The sequence below is a fragment of the Oncorhynchus clarkii genome, chromosome 14 (genome assembly GCF_045791955.1).
Source record: "Oncorhynchus clarkii lewisi isolate Uvic-CL-2024 chromosome 14, UVic_Ocla_1.0, whole genome shotgun sequence".
NCBI classification, from domain to species: Eukaryota; Metazoa; Chordata; class Actinopteri; order Salmoniformes; family Salmonidae; genus Oncorhynchus; species Oncorhynchus clarkii.
The window spans coordinates 32,802,885-32,819,006 of record NC_092160.1 but is presented as its reverse complement, the minus strand read 5'-3'; the positions used below and the strand labels follow the sequence as shown (position 1 = coordinate 32,819,006).

At 44.9% G+C, this 16,122-nt stretch overlaps 1 protein-coding gene across 1 annotated transcript in view; it reads left to right on the top strand.

The window, feature by feature from the left end:
* The window catches only part of LOC139366527 (glutamate receptor 3-like), a 233,824-nt gene that overhangs the window by 170,885 nt on the left and 46,817 nt on the right, over positions 1-16,122 (top strand). Inside the window, exons 7-10 of the mRNA XM_071104130.1 lie at positions 873-1,040; positions 2,630-2,734; positions 9,193-9,303; positions 13,569-13,775. Coding sequence (XP_070960231.1) covers positions 873-1,040; positions 2,630-2,734; positions 9,193-9,303; positions 13,569-13,775 — 591 coding nt within the window. The remainder of the gene's footprint in view (positions 1-872; positions 1,041-2,629; positions 2,735-9,192; positions 9,304-13,568; positions 13,776-16,122) is intronic.

The following is a 16,122-nucleotide window of genomic DNA, read 5'->3' as shown; positions in this document are numbered from 1 at the left end:
TATAGGAAGTAGAAATAACATGGCTATATCCAGGAAGTAGAAAATAACATGGCTATATCCAGGAAGTAGAAAATAACATGGATATATACAGGAAGTAGAAAATAACGTGGCTATATACAGGAAGTAGTAAATAACATGGTATATATATAGGAAGTAGTAAATTACATGGTATATACAAGAAGTAGTAAATAACATGGTATATATAGGAAGTAGTAAATTACATGGCCATATAAACGGAGTACCAGTACCGAGTCATTGTATCGATGTTCGAGGTAATCGAGGTAGCTATGTACTGTACATATAGTAGTTGTAAAGTGACTAGGCAACAGGATAGATCATTTACTGCAATAGAAGCATTTGTGCAAAAAATATGAGTTAGCGCAAAAAAAGTTTAAATTGGCCTGAGGGTTGGTGGGGGCTGAATCCTTCATGTGGGACAACAGTAAACATTTACTGTTGCCTTAACACATTTAGTCAAGGTGCTGGTTAAGGAACAACCTGTTTTCTCCAAGTCAAGGTAAGTTTGCGATGAACGTGTGGGACAGTGCGATCATCGGTTAGTCTCCCATGATCTCTCTTGTGATTTCTGGTGATCTCTTGTGATTTCTGATGATCTCTTGTGATTTCTGGTGATCTCTTGTGAACCCCATGATCTCTCTTGTGATTTCTGGTGATCTCTTGTGATTTCTGGTGATCTCTTGTGATTTCTGGTGATCTCTTGTATTTTCTGGTGATCTCTTGTATTTTCTGGTGATCTCTTGTGATTCCTGGTGATCTCTTGTGATTTCTGGTGATCTCTTGTGATTTCTGGTGATCTCTTGTGATTTCTGGTGATCTCTTGTGAACCCCCTGAACTCTCTTGTCCTCGGCAGTACACGTCAGCTCTGACCCACGATGCCATCCTGGTGATCGCTGAGGCGTTCCGGTACCTGCGGCGCCAACGTGTAGACGTGTCAAGGCGAGGGGGAGCAGGAGACTGTCTGGCCAACCCTGCCGTGCCATGGAGCCAAGGCATCGACATCGAGAGAGCACTCAAAATGGTAAGATAGAGAGGGACAGATGGGGAGGGAGGTAGAGAGAGAGAAGGAAGATTGTAGGCAGAGAAGGGAAAGGAGAGAGAGAAGGAAGGAAAGAGGTAGGTAAGGGAGCGAGGGGAGACAGATAGACAGGGGATGTAGTGAGAGAGATGGAGGTAGGTAGGGAGGAGAGAGAGAGAGCTAGATGGGGGAAGTAGTGAGTGCGATGGAGATAGGTAGGGAGGAGAGAGAGAGAGCTAGATGGGGAGTGAGAGTGAGTGAGATGGAGGTTAACCATTTGTACATTGTTAAAACACTGTATATATATAATACGACATTTGTAATGTCTTTATTGTTTTGAAACTTCTGTATGTGTAATGTTTACTGTTCATTTTTATTGTTTATTTCACTTTATATATTCACTTTTTATATTATGCACCTCACTTGCTTTGGCAATGTTAACACATGTTTATCATGCCAATAAAGCCCTTGAATTGAATTGAATTGGAGGTAGGTAGGGAGCGAGGGGAGACAGATAGACGGGGGAAGTAGTGAGAGTGATGGAGGTAGGTAGGGAGGAGAGAGAGAGAGATAGACAGGGGAAGTAGTGAGAGAGATGGAGGTAGGTAGGGAGGAGAGAGAGAGAGATAGATAGACAGGGGAAGTAGTGAGAGAGATGGAGGTAGGTAGGGAGGAGAGAGAGAGAGAGATAGGGGAAGTAGTGAGAGTGATGGAGGTAGGTAGGGAGGAGGTAGGGAGGAGAGAGAGAGAGATAGATGGGGGAAGTAGTGAGAGAGATGGAGGTAGGTAGGGAGTAAAGAGAAAGATAGACAGGGGAAGTAGTGAGAGTGATGGAGGTAGGTAGGGAGGAGGTAGGTAGGGAGTAAAGAGAAAGATAGACAGGGGAAGTAGTGAGAGAGATGGAGGTAGGTAGGGAGTAAAGAGAGAGAGGGGAAGTAGTGAGAGTGATGGAGGTAGGTAGGGAGGAGGTAGGGAGGAGAGAGAGAGAGAGAGATAGACGGGGGAAGTAGTGAGAGAGATGGAGGTAGGTAGGGAGTAAAGAGAGAGATAGACAGGGGAAGTAGTGAGTGAGATGGAGACGATAAGAGTGAGACTTGTAAGATTGAGAAACCGAGACAGAGAAACGAAGAGCAAGTGCGATAGAAAGAGGGGGCAGATAGAGAGCTATAGAAAGAGGGGGCAGAGAGAAAGATAGATATCTATATAAAGAGGGGGCAGAGGGAGAGATAGAGAACGATAAAAAGAGACTAATCTCCTCCTTCCTCTGCCTCCCAGATGTCCTCTCACAGACCTCTCACAGTTAAATTCTCTCCCCCTCAGCTCAGCTCTCTGAAATACAAAGAGACTCTCATTCTCATTACCATAAACCCACATCTTTTATTAAAGCCTATCAGTTCCATCATTTGATTAACGCCAACGATTCAACCTATGTGAATACCTGCCATTTCCTAAATCCATCCATTTCCAAATTTGATAATAACTTTGCTTTCTGTATTACACGTTGTTCTGTGTGTTTCGATAATAACATGGCAGTCTGTGTTACACGTTGTTCTGTGTGCTTTGTCCCTGTGTTTTACTGTCCCGCGGTGCAGGTCCAGGTTCAGGGGATGACGGGGAACATCCAGTTTGACAGCTATGGCCGGAGGTCCAACTACACTATAGACGTCTATGAGATGAGAACAGGGGGACCCAAAAAGGTGCAGGCTCTCACATCCATCTACAGCGCTCTCTATAACTCCTTACCAACACAGCTTTTAAATCTCATTTTGGTCAGAAATTGTCTACATCACAACAGGATGAACTTCAGCCAGTCGTCAAGAGTTCAGTTCCTTATTTATTCCTGTCATTGGTTATGAATTATGACATTACCTTTGTAATTTATCCTATCCGACAGATAGAGGATTTCTACACATGTCTGTAGGAGCCAGGGGTTGAATACGAAATTATTTTCCAATCGTTTCGTTCTGAACAGAACCATTCTTTTTTTCATTCCATTCCACTGTTCCACCAGAAAAATAACGTTCTGAACCGGGTTCGACCCCCCCCCCCTAAAAAGGACCAATATGTATTGTTCCTTTCTGTTCCTTTCTGAACAGTTTGCTATGGAGCGGGTAAGGAATTTAAATCAAATCAAACTTTATTAGCCACATGCGCCGAATACAACAAGTGTAGACTTTACCATGACATTCTTATTTACAAGCCCTTAACCAACAGTGCATTTCAAGAAGAAGAAAATATTTACCAAGTGGGCTAAAATAAAAAGTAATAATAAAAAGTAACACAATAAGAATAACTATAACGAGGCTCTATACAGGGGACACTGGTACTGAGTCAGTGTGCTGTATTGGAAGACGTTAAAGAGCAAATTGTATTTTTCCGTAACAGCATGGTTTAATCATAATGAAAGACAAACACATACACACTGTGCTGTCAGTCACAGTGTATGGCGAGAGATGCAACTGCGGGTGAGGAGGGAGCATTGAAAAACTAGCACTGGAAAAGTGAATCTATTGTTCTCGAATTAAGCATATCTCCCTAATTTCTGAATCATACTTGTAATGTCGACAGTAGGTTACAGTAACCTATGCTTCAGAAGGGAGGGGCTACAGTAACCTATGCTTCAGAGGGGAGAGGCTACAGTAACCTGTGCTTCAGAGGGGAGGGGCTACAGTAACCTATGCTTCAGAGGGGAGGGGCTACAATAACCTATGCTTCAGAGGGGAGGGACTACAGTAACCTATGCTTCAGAAGGGAGGGGCTACAGTAACCTATGCTTCAGAGAGGAGGAGCTACAGTAACCTATGCTTCAGAAGGGAGGGGCTACAGTAACCTATATTTCAAAGGGGAGGGGCTACAGTAACCTATGCTTCAGAGAGGAGGGGCTAGAGTAACCTATCCTTCAGAGGGGAGGGGCTACAGTAGACTATGCTTCAGAGGGGAGGGGCTACAGTAACCTATGCTTTCCGAGGGGAGGGGCTACAGTAACCTATGCTTCAGAGGGGAGGGGCTACAGTAACCTGTGCTTCAAAGGGGAGGGGCTACAGTAACCTATGCTTCAGAGGGGAGGGGCTACAGTAACCTATGCTTCAGAGGGGAGGGGCTACAGTAACCTATGCTTCAGAGGGGAGGGGCAGGCAGACTATACACACCCACTGGTAAGGATTTCCAGCTGGCAGGCAGACGCTGGAATACGTTTCTGAGTGACAGACAGAGGGCTTTGCATAGGGACTTTGTTGCGATTTCTGTGGGACTGGAACAAAATGCCTGGAACCTAAAATAACATTATTAACAGTTGTAACGCTTTTAAAATAACGGTTCTGTTCCGGAACAGTATAGATCACTTTGGTTTCCGATACGGGTTCTGTTCCTCAAATAACTTTGTTCTTCTACATGAACCAGTTCCAACACTTGCTAGGAACCATTGAATCTAACACGTGCCCCACAGCCCTGGTGTCTTACCCCTCGCAGCCCTGGTGTCTTACCCCTCGCAGCCCTGGTGTCTTACCCCTCACAACCCTGGTATCTTACCCCTCGCAGCCCTGGTGTCTTACCCCTCGCAGCCCTGGTGTCTTACCCCTCACAGCCCTGGTGTCTTACCCCTCACAGCCCTGGTGTCTTACCCCTCGCAGCCCTGGTGTCTTACCCCTCACAGCCCTGGTGTCTTACCCCTCGCAGCCCTGGTGTCTTACCCCTCACAGATCTGGTGTCTTACCCCTCACAGCTGGATAGAGACAGGAGGAGGAAAGAGAGAAAATCAGAGAGAGAGAGAGAGCATCAGAGAGAGAGAGAAAGAGAAAGAGAGAGAAAGTGAAAGAAAGAGAGAAAGTGAGATACTGAGGCAGACATAGAGATAGATTGGTTAGACAATGACAGGTTATAGAGGTGAGAGAGGGCTGGTATGAGGGGTGACGGTGGTGAGAGAGGGCTAGTATGAGGGGTGACAGTGGTGAGAGAGGGCTAGTATGAGGGGTGACAGTGGTGAGAGAGGGCTGGTATGAGGGGTGACGGTGGTGAGAGAGTGCTGGTATGAGGGGTGATGGTGGTGAGAGAGGGCTAGTATGAGGGGTGACAGTGGTGAGAGAGGGCTGGTATGAGGGGTGACAGTGGTGAGTGAGGGCTGGTATGAGGGGTGATGGTGGTGAGAGAGGGCTAGTATGAGGGGTGACAGTGGTGAGAGAGGGCTGGTATGAGGGGTGACGGTGGTGAGAGAGTGCTGGTATGAGGGGTGATGGTGGTGAGAGAGGGCTAGTATGAGGGGTGACGGTGGTGAGAGAGGGCTAGTATGAGGGGTGACGGTGGTGAGAGAGGGCTAGTATGAGGGGTGACAGTGGTGACGGAAGGTGACGGTGGTGAAGGTGGTGAGAGAGGGCTGGTATGAGGGGTGATGGCAGGTGAGAGAGGGCTGGCATGAGGGGTGACGGTGGTGATGGTGGTGAGAGAGGGCTGGAATGAGGGGTGAGAGTGGTGTGTCTCATCTGATGACACACACACACACACGCATACCAACACAGACTTTGCTGTCACAGCACTACCCTGCTACACTATACACTACCCTGCTACACTATACACTACCCTGCTACACTATACACTACCCTGCTACACTATACACTACCCTGCTACACTATACACTACCCTGCTACACTATACACTACCCTATGGCCCCTGGTCAAATGCAGTGCACTATATAGAATCCATTCAGCTGGCTACCAACCAGTATGTCTCCCACCTGTACACCAACCAATATATCTCCAACCTGTACACCAACCAGTATATCTCCCACCTGTACAACAAACAATATATCTCCAACCTGTACACCAACCAGTATATCTCCCACCTGTACAACAAACAATATATCTCCAACCTGTACACCAACCAGTATATCTCCCACCTGTACACCAACCAATATATCTCCAACCTGTACACCAACCAGTACATCTCCCACCTGTACACCAACCAATATATCTCCAACCTGTACACCAACCAGTATATCTCCAACCTGTACACCAACCAGTATGTCTCCCACCTGTACACCAACCAGTACATCTCCCACCTGTACAACAAACAATATATATCCTACCTGTATACCAACCAGTATATCTCCAACCTGAACAACAACCAGTATATCTCCAACCTGTACACCAACCAGTATATCTCCCACCTGTACAACAAACAATATATTAAACTGCAGTATAATAGTATAATAGTATATAGCTGCAGTAGAAGGTATTGATGTACAACTTAAACTGCAGTATAATAGTATAATAGTATATAGCTGCAGTAGAAGGTATTGATGTACAACTTAAACTGCAGTATAATAGTATAATAGTATATAGCTGCAGTAGAAGGTATTGATGTACAACTTAAACTGCAGTATAATAGTATAATAGTATATAACTGCAGTAGAAGGTATTGATGTACAACTTAAACTGCAGTATAATAGTATAATAGTATATAGCTGCAGTAGAAGGTATTGATGTACAACTTAAACTGCAGTATGATAGTATAATAGTATATAGCTGCAGTAGAAGGTATTGATGTACAACTTAAACTGCAGTATAATAGTATAATAGTATATAGCTGCAGTGGCAGGAATACATACATATGTAGGATCTTAATTTGTTACAGCAGGAAAATAATCCTGCAGCAACAGGAAATGTGAATTATTATGTGGATTATAATTAATGTAGATAGCCAATATGAGGGTTTGCGCTCAGGCTAGAATGAAAGGTGGCCGGTGCATTGGAGAGAAAATATCTGTAGAGTTCAAAAACCATGTGAAGGATTAACCCAATGAGGCATAATTATGTTAACCATAATTATCTCAACCTCCTTGGGTTATTCCTTCACATGGTTTGGAGCGTGAGTACTTGTTTTTATAATTAATGGACATTTTTAGGTGTTGACACATGCTTTGTTAGGATAAATCAAGTCTGACATTTTAAAGAGGAAATTACAAATCTTAGATGGCTAGAATTTGCATTTCCTGCTCCACAGGAAAATTCTCTGCGCAACAGAGGGATCAAATGAAGATAGTAGACCTGCAGTGCAGAGAGGCAGGTGCCCGAGCACACATAGAACATTATGATTCATTACTGAGTCTGTATTCCATTCACACAACCCAAAATCAATTATTTACCCTACAACCTGTGTAGCTGGATGTGGGAGGGTTTAAATTAGACCAGCTGTCTGCTACTCTACTACACCGGAGGAATGACAGTAGATTTAGGCTCACCTCCAGTATCTATAAGGCTACTCTGTTACACCGGAGGAATGACAGTAGATTTAGGCTCACCTCCAGTATCTATAAGGCTACTCTGTTACACCGGAGGAATGACAGTAGATTTAGGCTCACCTCCAGTATCTATAAGGCTACTCTGTTACACCGGAGGAATGACAGTAGATTTAGGCTCACCTCCAGTATCTATAAGGCTACTCTGCTACACCGGAGGAATGACAGTAGATTTAGGCTCACCTCCAGTATCTATAAGGCTACTCTACTACACCGGAGGAATGACAGTAGATTTAGGCTCACCTCCAGTATCTATAAGGCTACTCTACTACACCGGAGGAATGACAGTAGATTTAGGCTCACCTCCAGTATCTATAAGGCTACTCTGTTACACCGGAGGAATGACAGTAGATTTAGGCTCACCTCCAGTATCTATAAGGCTACTCTGTTACACCGGAGGAATGACAGTAGATTTAGGCTCACCTCCAGTATCTATAAGGCTACTCTGTTACACCGGAGGAATGACAGTAGATTTAGGCTCACCTCCAGTATCTATAAGGCTACTCTACTACACCGGAGGAATGACAGTAGATTTAGGCTCACCTCCAGTATCTATAAGGCTACTCTACTACACCGGAGGAATGACAGTAGATTTAGGCTCACCTCCAGTATCTATAAGGCTACTCTGTTACACCGGAGGAATGACAGTAGATTTAGGCTCACCTCCAGTATCTATAAGGCTACTCTGTTACACCGGAGGAATGACAGTAGATTTAGGCTCACCTCCAGTATCTATAAGGCTACTCTGTTACACCGGAGGAATGACAGTAGATTTAGGCTCACCTCCAGTATCTATAAGGCTACTCTGTTACACCGGAGGAATGACAGTAGATTTAGGCTCACCTCCAGTATCTATAAGGCTACTCTGTTACACCGGAGGAATGACAGTAGATTTAGGCTCACCTCCAGTATCTATAAGGCTACTCTGTTACACCGGAGGAATGACAGTAGATTTAGGCTCACCTCCAGTATCTATAAGGCTACTCTGTTACACCGGAGGAATGACAGTAGATTTAGGCTCACCTCCAGTATCTATAAGGCTACTCTACTACACCGGAGGAATGACAGTAGATTTAGGCTCACCTCCAGTATCTATAAGGCTACTCTACTACACCGGAGGAATGACAGTAGATTTAGGCTCACCTCCAGTATCTATAAGGCTACTCTACTACACCGGAGGAATGACAGTAGATTTAGGCTCACCTCCAGTATCTATAAGGCTACTCTGTTACACCGGAGGAATGACAGTAGATTTAGGCTCACCTCCAGTATCTATAAGGCTACTCTACTACACCGGAGGAATGACAGTAGATTTAGGCTCACCTCCAGTATCTATAAGGCTACTCTGTTACACCGGAGGAATGACAGTAGATTTAGGCTCACCTCCAGTATCTATAAGGCTACTCTACTACACCGGAGGAATGACAGTAGATTTAGGCTCACCTCCAGTATCTATATTAGGTTGCTCTTTTTTATTATTTCTTAAAAGCGAGTAATGTGTTATTACGTGTTATAAGCACATATAAGCATTTATAATGTGTTATTAAGCACATGTAAGCAATTATAATGTGTAAGTATCTGTTATAAGCACATACAAGCAGTTATAATGTGTAAGTATCTGTTATAAGCACATATAAGCATTTATAATGTGTAAGTATCTGTTATAAGCACATATAAGCAGTATAATGTGTTACTAAAATCTTCCTACTTAACTGTTTTATACCCTTTATATAGTGGAGTTGAGGGGAGGGAGGGGGTTGTGGGTGGGGGGTCGAACACAGGGAATGTTGTTAACATAGAATTAGAAGAATAGAACTCAGTCTAATTCTATGGTTGCTATGCTAACCTGTGTTTTCTCTGTTTCAGATTGGCTACTGGAACGAGTACCAGCGATTAGTAAATGTGTTAGAACAACAGGTGGTCGCCAACGAGTCTTCTTCTGTGGAAAACCGAACGATTGTGGTCACTACTATTATGGTACACTTTCCATGGCAACTTTGAAATGTGTTCACCACAACGTATTCTGCCAGTCAGGGCCGCGAGCGGCAGTGTTGATGCCTAACCGGTTGATACAGTCTGTCCTGGGCTGGGCTGGGCAGAACCACATCTTTTTTGTGTTTGCTTTGCATCCACTCACTACACGTTGAAACAGTTGATCCCTCTGTAAGGAGAAGAGAGTGTTTCAACTGTATCCCTGTGGGTGTCAAAGCATTTAGAATTCTCATACTTCAGTGGCCTGTCGTAGCAGTGACATCACAATATTGGTATTATATGATACATGAGTAAGTGGGTAAATGGTTGAGTTGTGACTCCATCTAATAGAAAACACATACAAACCAACATTCGCCATCCGTACGTAAGTAGAACCTGTCTTGTCTGTCCTCATCAAGTAAATGGTTCAATGACAATCTGGTATAGGAAGATGAGGAGGAAAATGTGATGATTGTGGTGATGATACTGCAATGGATTCTCAAAGACAAACCAAAATAAAACACATTTGAGGGAGGATAAAATTATAATGTCATTTTTGTTTTTTTTATCTATTTTGTTTGGTTCCTCTGAGGGCTGGTTATGTGTACAGCCTCCAGTGAGTTGCTTTGGAAGGAAGGAGAGAGTTGTGCTTAGATTTCCTGGCTGCAGTGACGACTGCAATGGGAATTATTCCATTCACGCTAATATTTTACCATATACTTTCCCTGCCCTGAATGCAAAAAAATTCAGGGGGCTGTCAATGTCAGCTGTCGTAATGACCTTGTGCTATAGACAACCTTTGAATAGTAAAGGAACACTCATGAAAGGTCTCTCTCTCTCTCTCTCTCTCTGTCTGTCTCTCTCTCTCTCTTTCTCTGTCTGTGTCTCTCTCTCTCTCTTTCTCTGTCTGTGTCTCTCTCTCTGTTTGTGTCTCTCTCTCTGTCTGTGTCTCTCTCTCTGTTTGTGTCTCTCTCTCTCTGTCTGTGTCTCTCTCTCTCTGTCTGTCTCTCTCTCTCTGCCTGTTTGTGTCTGTCTGTCTGTCTGTCTGTCTCCCTCTCTCTCTCCCTCTCCCTCTCTCTCTCTCTCTCTAAAAAGGAAGAATTACATGAAATCTGTATTCTGAAACATCTCTCTCCCTCTCTCTCTCTAAAAAGGAAGCATTTAAAGGCTTCAGAATGGATAACAGCATCAGTGGATAAACACTATGTTAACTCTGGGTGGGGGTCATTTACAATAGAGCAAGCGTGAAGAGGAGTTAGGTTCAGCACAGAACAAACAAGCCATTGCCTCGCCACTTGCAACCCTCTAATTATGTGTTGTCTCAAATGGTGTCGTCGGTTCTGTGTGAGCAGCAGCTCTTCTTTTGTTGGGTAATGAAACCATAACATTAAGCTAGCTGCACCACCACCAGTGGTTGTAGGGTAATGATGAAACCATAGCAACAAGCTAGCAGCAACACCACCAGTGTTTGTAGGGTAATGATGAAACCATAGCAACAAGCTAGCTGTACCACCACCAGTGGTTGTAGGGTAATGATGAAACCAGAGCAACAAGCTAGCTGTACCAGCACCAGTGGTTGTAGGGTAATGATGAAACCATAGCAACAAGCTAGCTGTACCACCACCAGTGGTTGTAGGGTAATGATGAAACCATAGCAACAAGCTAGCTGTGCCACCACCAGTGGTTGTAGGGTAATGATGAAACCATAGCAACAAGCTAGCTGTACCACCACCAGTGGTTGTAGGGTAATGATGAAACCAGAGCAACAAGCTAGCTGTACCAGCACCAGTGGTTGTAGGGTAATGATGAAACCATAGCAACAAGCTAGCTGCACCACCACCAGTGTTTGTAGGGTAATGATGAAACCATAGCAACAAGCTAGCTGTACCACCACCAGTGGTTGTAGGGTAATGATGAAACCATAGCAACAAGCTAGCTGTACCACCACCAGTGGTAGTAGGGTAATGATGAAACCAGAGCAACAAGCTAGCTGTACCACCACCAGTGTTTGTAGGGTAATGATGAAACCATAGCAACAAGCTAGCTGTACCACCACCAGTGTTTGTAGGGTAATGATGAAACCATAGCAACAAGCTAGCTGCACCACCACCAGTGTTTGTAGGGTAATGATGAAACCATAGCAACAAGCTAGCTGCACCACCACCAGTGTTTGTAGGGTAATGATGAAATCATAGCAACAAGCTAGCTGCACCACCACCAGTGTTTGTAGGGTAATGATGGAACCATAGCAACAAGCTAGCTGCACCACCACCAGTGCTTTTAGGGTAATGATGAAACCATAGCAACAAGCTAGCTGCACCACCACCAGTGCTTTTAGGGTAATGATGAAACCATAGCAACAAGCTAGCTGTACCACCACCAGTGTTTGTAGGGTAATGATGAAATCATAGCAACAAGCTAGCTGCACCACCACCAGTGTTTGTAGGGTAATGATGGAACCATAGCAACAAGCTAGCTGCACCACCACCAGTGCTTTTAGGGTAATGATGAAACCATAGCAACAAGCTAGCTGCACCACCACCAGTGCTTTTAGGGTAATGATGAAACCATAGCAACAAGCTAGCTGTACCACCACCAGTGGTTGTAGGGTAATGATGAAACCATAGCAACAAGCTAGCTGCACCACCACCAGTGTTTGTAGGGTAATGATGAAACCATAGCAACAAGCTAGCTGCACCACCACCAGTGTTTGTAGGGTAATGATGAAACCATAGCAACAAGCTAGCTGCACCACCACCAGTGCTTTTAGGGTAATGATGAAACCATAGCAACAAGCTAGCTGTACCACCACCAGTGCTTTTAGGGTAATGATGAAACCATAGCAACAAGCTAGCTGCACCACCACCAGTGTTTGTAGGGTAATGATGAAACCATAGCAACAAGCTAGCTGCACCACCACCAGTGTTTGTAGGGTAATGATGAAACCATAGCAACAAGCTAGCTGCACCACCACCAGTGCTTTTAGGGTAATGATGAAACCATAGCAACAAGCTAGCTGTACCACCACCAGTGCTTTTAGGGTAATGATGAAACCATAGCAACAAGCTAACTGCACCACCACCAGTGCTTTTAGGGTAATGATGAAACCATAGCAACAAGCTAGCTGCACCACCACCAGTGTTTGTAGGGTAATGATGAAACCATAGCAACAAGCTAGCTGCACCACCACCAGTGGTTGTAGGGTAATGATGAAACCATAGCAACAAGCTAGCAGCACCACCACCAGTGGTTGAAAATGGGAGAAAAGCACCTCGTCCTGGTGGTGTTTTAAATATTTATTTATTAACTTTCAAGGTCATTTTTAATTTGAGTTTTGGGATTAGAATGAAAATGTCTCCCTTTTGTTTGAGTTTTTTGGAATGATTCTTATTAAAGCCTTCTCCCTTTGCACATTGATTGATAAAACGTGCTTGTTGATGATTATGTTGAGATAATAATACAGCAACACTTCCTGATCCGAGTCACGGCCGTTTACTTTATGAACCTCCACCCCCATCCCCACTCTGAGCTAACTCACACCCAGCCTACCAATACACCCAGCCTACCAATACACCCAGCCTACCAATACACCCAGCCTACCAATACACCCAGCCTACCAATACACCTAGCCTACCAATACACCCAGCCTACCAATACACCCAGCCTACCAATACACCCAGCCTACCAATACACCCAGCATACCAATACACCCAGCCTACCAATACACCCAGCCTACCAATACACCCAGCATACCAATACACCCAGCACACCAATACACCTAGCCTACCAATACACCCAGCCTACCAATACACCCAGCATACCAATACACCCAGCCTACCAATACACCCAGCCTACCAATACACCCAGCATCTGTTGAAGACCACATATCTCTAATTAAGGCATATTGTAGCCTCAGCCAGACACTGTGAGAAGGTCCTCTTGGATGTATAGTTTGTCACACATGCAGACACACACAGACAAATGCACACACAACGGTTCCCCAAGGCTGAGAGACAGGATGCTGGGTGAATTAGGGCTGGGAGTCCGCTGGCCACCACAGCTTGGTAAAACAACTACCTGGCTGGTCATCCTGCTGTTATCAGCATGCACTTCAATGCATCTGTGGTGTGTCATCTGCACATGCATGCCTGCATGAGACTGCTGCTTGATGCTGCTTCCTTGGGATTGTGTGTGTGTGGGGGAGGGCGGAGGGGGGTGGTGTGTGAGCACGTGTGTGTGAATAAACCAGCGTGTGATCTGACTATTAACAGGAAGCCCCTTATGTGATGTACAAGAAACACCAGATGAATCTGGAGGGGAATGACAGATATGAAGGCTACTGTGTCGATTTAGCTGCCGAAATTGCAAAACATGTGGGGATAAGATACAAACTGTCAGTAGTAGCAGACGGGAAGTACGGTGCGCGGGATCCAGACACCAAGACGTGGAACGGGATGGTGGGGGAACTGGTCTATGGGGTGAGTGGAGTCAGTCTCTCAGTCTCTCACTGATGTTCATTGTTACTTCACCAAATGATGCGTCCCAAATAGCACTTTATTCCCTATATAGTGCACTACTAATGACCAGGATCCATAGGGCTCTATATAGTACACTACTAATGACCAGGATCCATAGGGCTCTATATGGTGCACAATCTTTTGTGAATAGAGTTACATTTGGGACGCAACATTTGTTTAAACATTTACTACCAGCAGTTGAAAGAGAAAAGGTATGTCTTATTAACAATGTGATTATGTTACAGTGTTTTAGTCTTTGATTATGTTACAGTGTTTTAGTCTTTGATTATGTTACAGTGTTTTAGTCTTTGATTATGTTACAGTGTTTTAGTCTTTGATTATGTTACAGTGTTTTAGTCTTTGATTATGTTACAGTGTTTTAGTCTTTGATTATGTTACATAAAGTACAACTGGTGCTCTGATGTAGGTTTGGGCCCCTTGTCTCTGATGTAGGTTTGTTTCCTTGTCTCTGATGTAGGTTTGTTTCCTTGTCTCTGATGTAGGTTTGGGCCCCTTGTCTCTGATGTAGGTTTGGACCCCTTGTCTCTGATGTAGGTTTGTTTCCTTGTCTCTGATGTAGGTTTGGGCCCCTTGTCTCTGATGTAGGTTTGGGCCCCTTGTCTCTGATGTAGGTTTGGGCCCCTTGTCTATGATGTAAGTTTGTTTCCTTGTCTCTGATGTAGGTTTGGGCCCCTTGTCTCTGATGTAGTTTTTTTTCCTTGTCTCTGATGTAGGTTTGGGCCCCTTGTCTCTGATGTAGGTTTGGGCCCCTTGTCTCTGATGTAGGTTTGGGCCCCTTGTCTCTGATGTAGGTTTGGGCCCCTTGTCTCTGATGTAGGTTTGTTTCCTTGTCTCTGATGTAGGTTTGGGCCCCCTTGTCTCTGATGTAGGTTTGGGCCCCTTGTCTCTGATGTAGGTTTGGGCCCCTTGTCTCTAATGTAGGTTTGGGCCCCTTGTCTCTGATGTAGGTTTGGGCCCCTTGTCTCTGATGTAGGTTTGTTTCCTTGTCTCTGATGTAGGTTTGGGCCCCCTTGTCTCTGATGTAGGTTTGGGCCCCTTGTCTCTGATGTAGGTTTGGGCCCCTTGTCTCTGATGTAGGTTTGGGCCCCTTGTCTCTGATGTAGGTTTGGGCCCCTTGTCTCTGATTTAGGTTTGGGGCCCTTTTCTTTGATGTAGGTTTGGGCCCCTTGTCTCTGATGTAGGTTTGGGCCCCTTGTCTCTGATTTAGGTTTGGCCCCCTTGTCATTAATGTAGGTTTGGGCCCCCTTGTCTCTGATGTAGGTTTGGGCCCCTTGTCTCTGATGTAGGTTTGGGCCCCTTGTCTCTGATGTAGGTTTGGGCCCCTTGTCTCTGATGTAGGTTTGGGCCTGTGTTCACTGTGGTCTAAAAGGCTAAACTGATCTTAAACCGGCACTCCTACTCTGAGAAGCTTTCTGAATACGGGCTCTGACCTCTCACCTCAGTATCTTCTGGTGTGCTCAGTCCCACTTTTACATTTCTCACTAGTCCCCGTTAAATGCCTCAAACCCTCCAAAACGATTCCCCTTTACTCCCGCCCCTCCGAGGGGACGATGGAGGAGCAGGGCCGAGGGCTGTATATAAAATGGATGAGGGTTAGGTTTCCTCATCTGTTCAATTCTACCACCATCAGCCGGGAGAGATTGCCTACATCTCAAATGGTACTCTGTTCCCTACGTAGTGCACTACTTTTGAAAGGAGCCCTGTGGGTAGTGCACTATATAGGGAATGGAGTGCCATTTGGGATGTAGTCATTTCCTGGTTTAGCTCGTTTACGCTGGGAAATTATCCTCTGAATGAGAAACGTTCACACACACACACACACGCGCGCACGCACGCACGCACGCACGCACGCACGCACGCACACACACACACACACACAGACACACACACACTCATCAGATGGAGAGAGAACACCCGGCCCAATCACCATCCACCCGTCTGTCCATCCACTGTGTGTCAGTCTGGTTATTTATGTCTGTCATCATCCACTGTGTGTCAGTGTGGTTATTTATCTCTGTCATCATCCACTGTGTGTCAGTCTGGTTATTTATGTCTGTCATCATCCACTGTGTGTCAGTGTGGTTATTTATCTCTGTCATCATCCAACTGTGTGTCAGTCTGGTTATTTATGTCTGTCATCATCCACTGTGTGTCAGTCTGGTTATTTATCTCTGTCATCATCCACTGTGTCTCAGTCTGGTTATTTATGTCTGTCCATCCACTGTGTGTCAGTGTGGTAATTTATAAATTGAGAGTCTAATGATTGAGTTAAATTTGGGTGACCTTC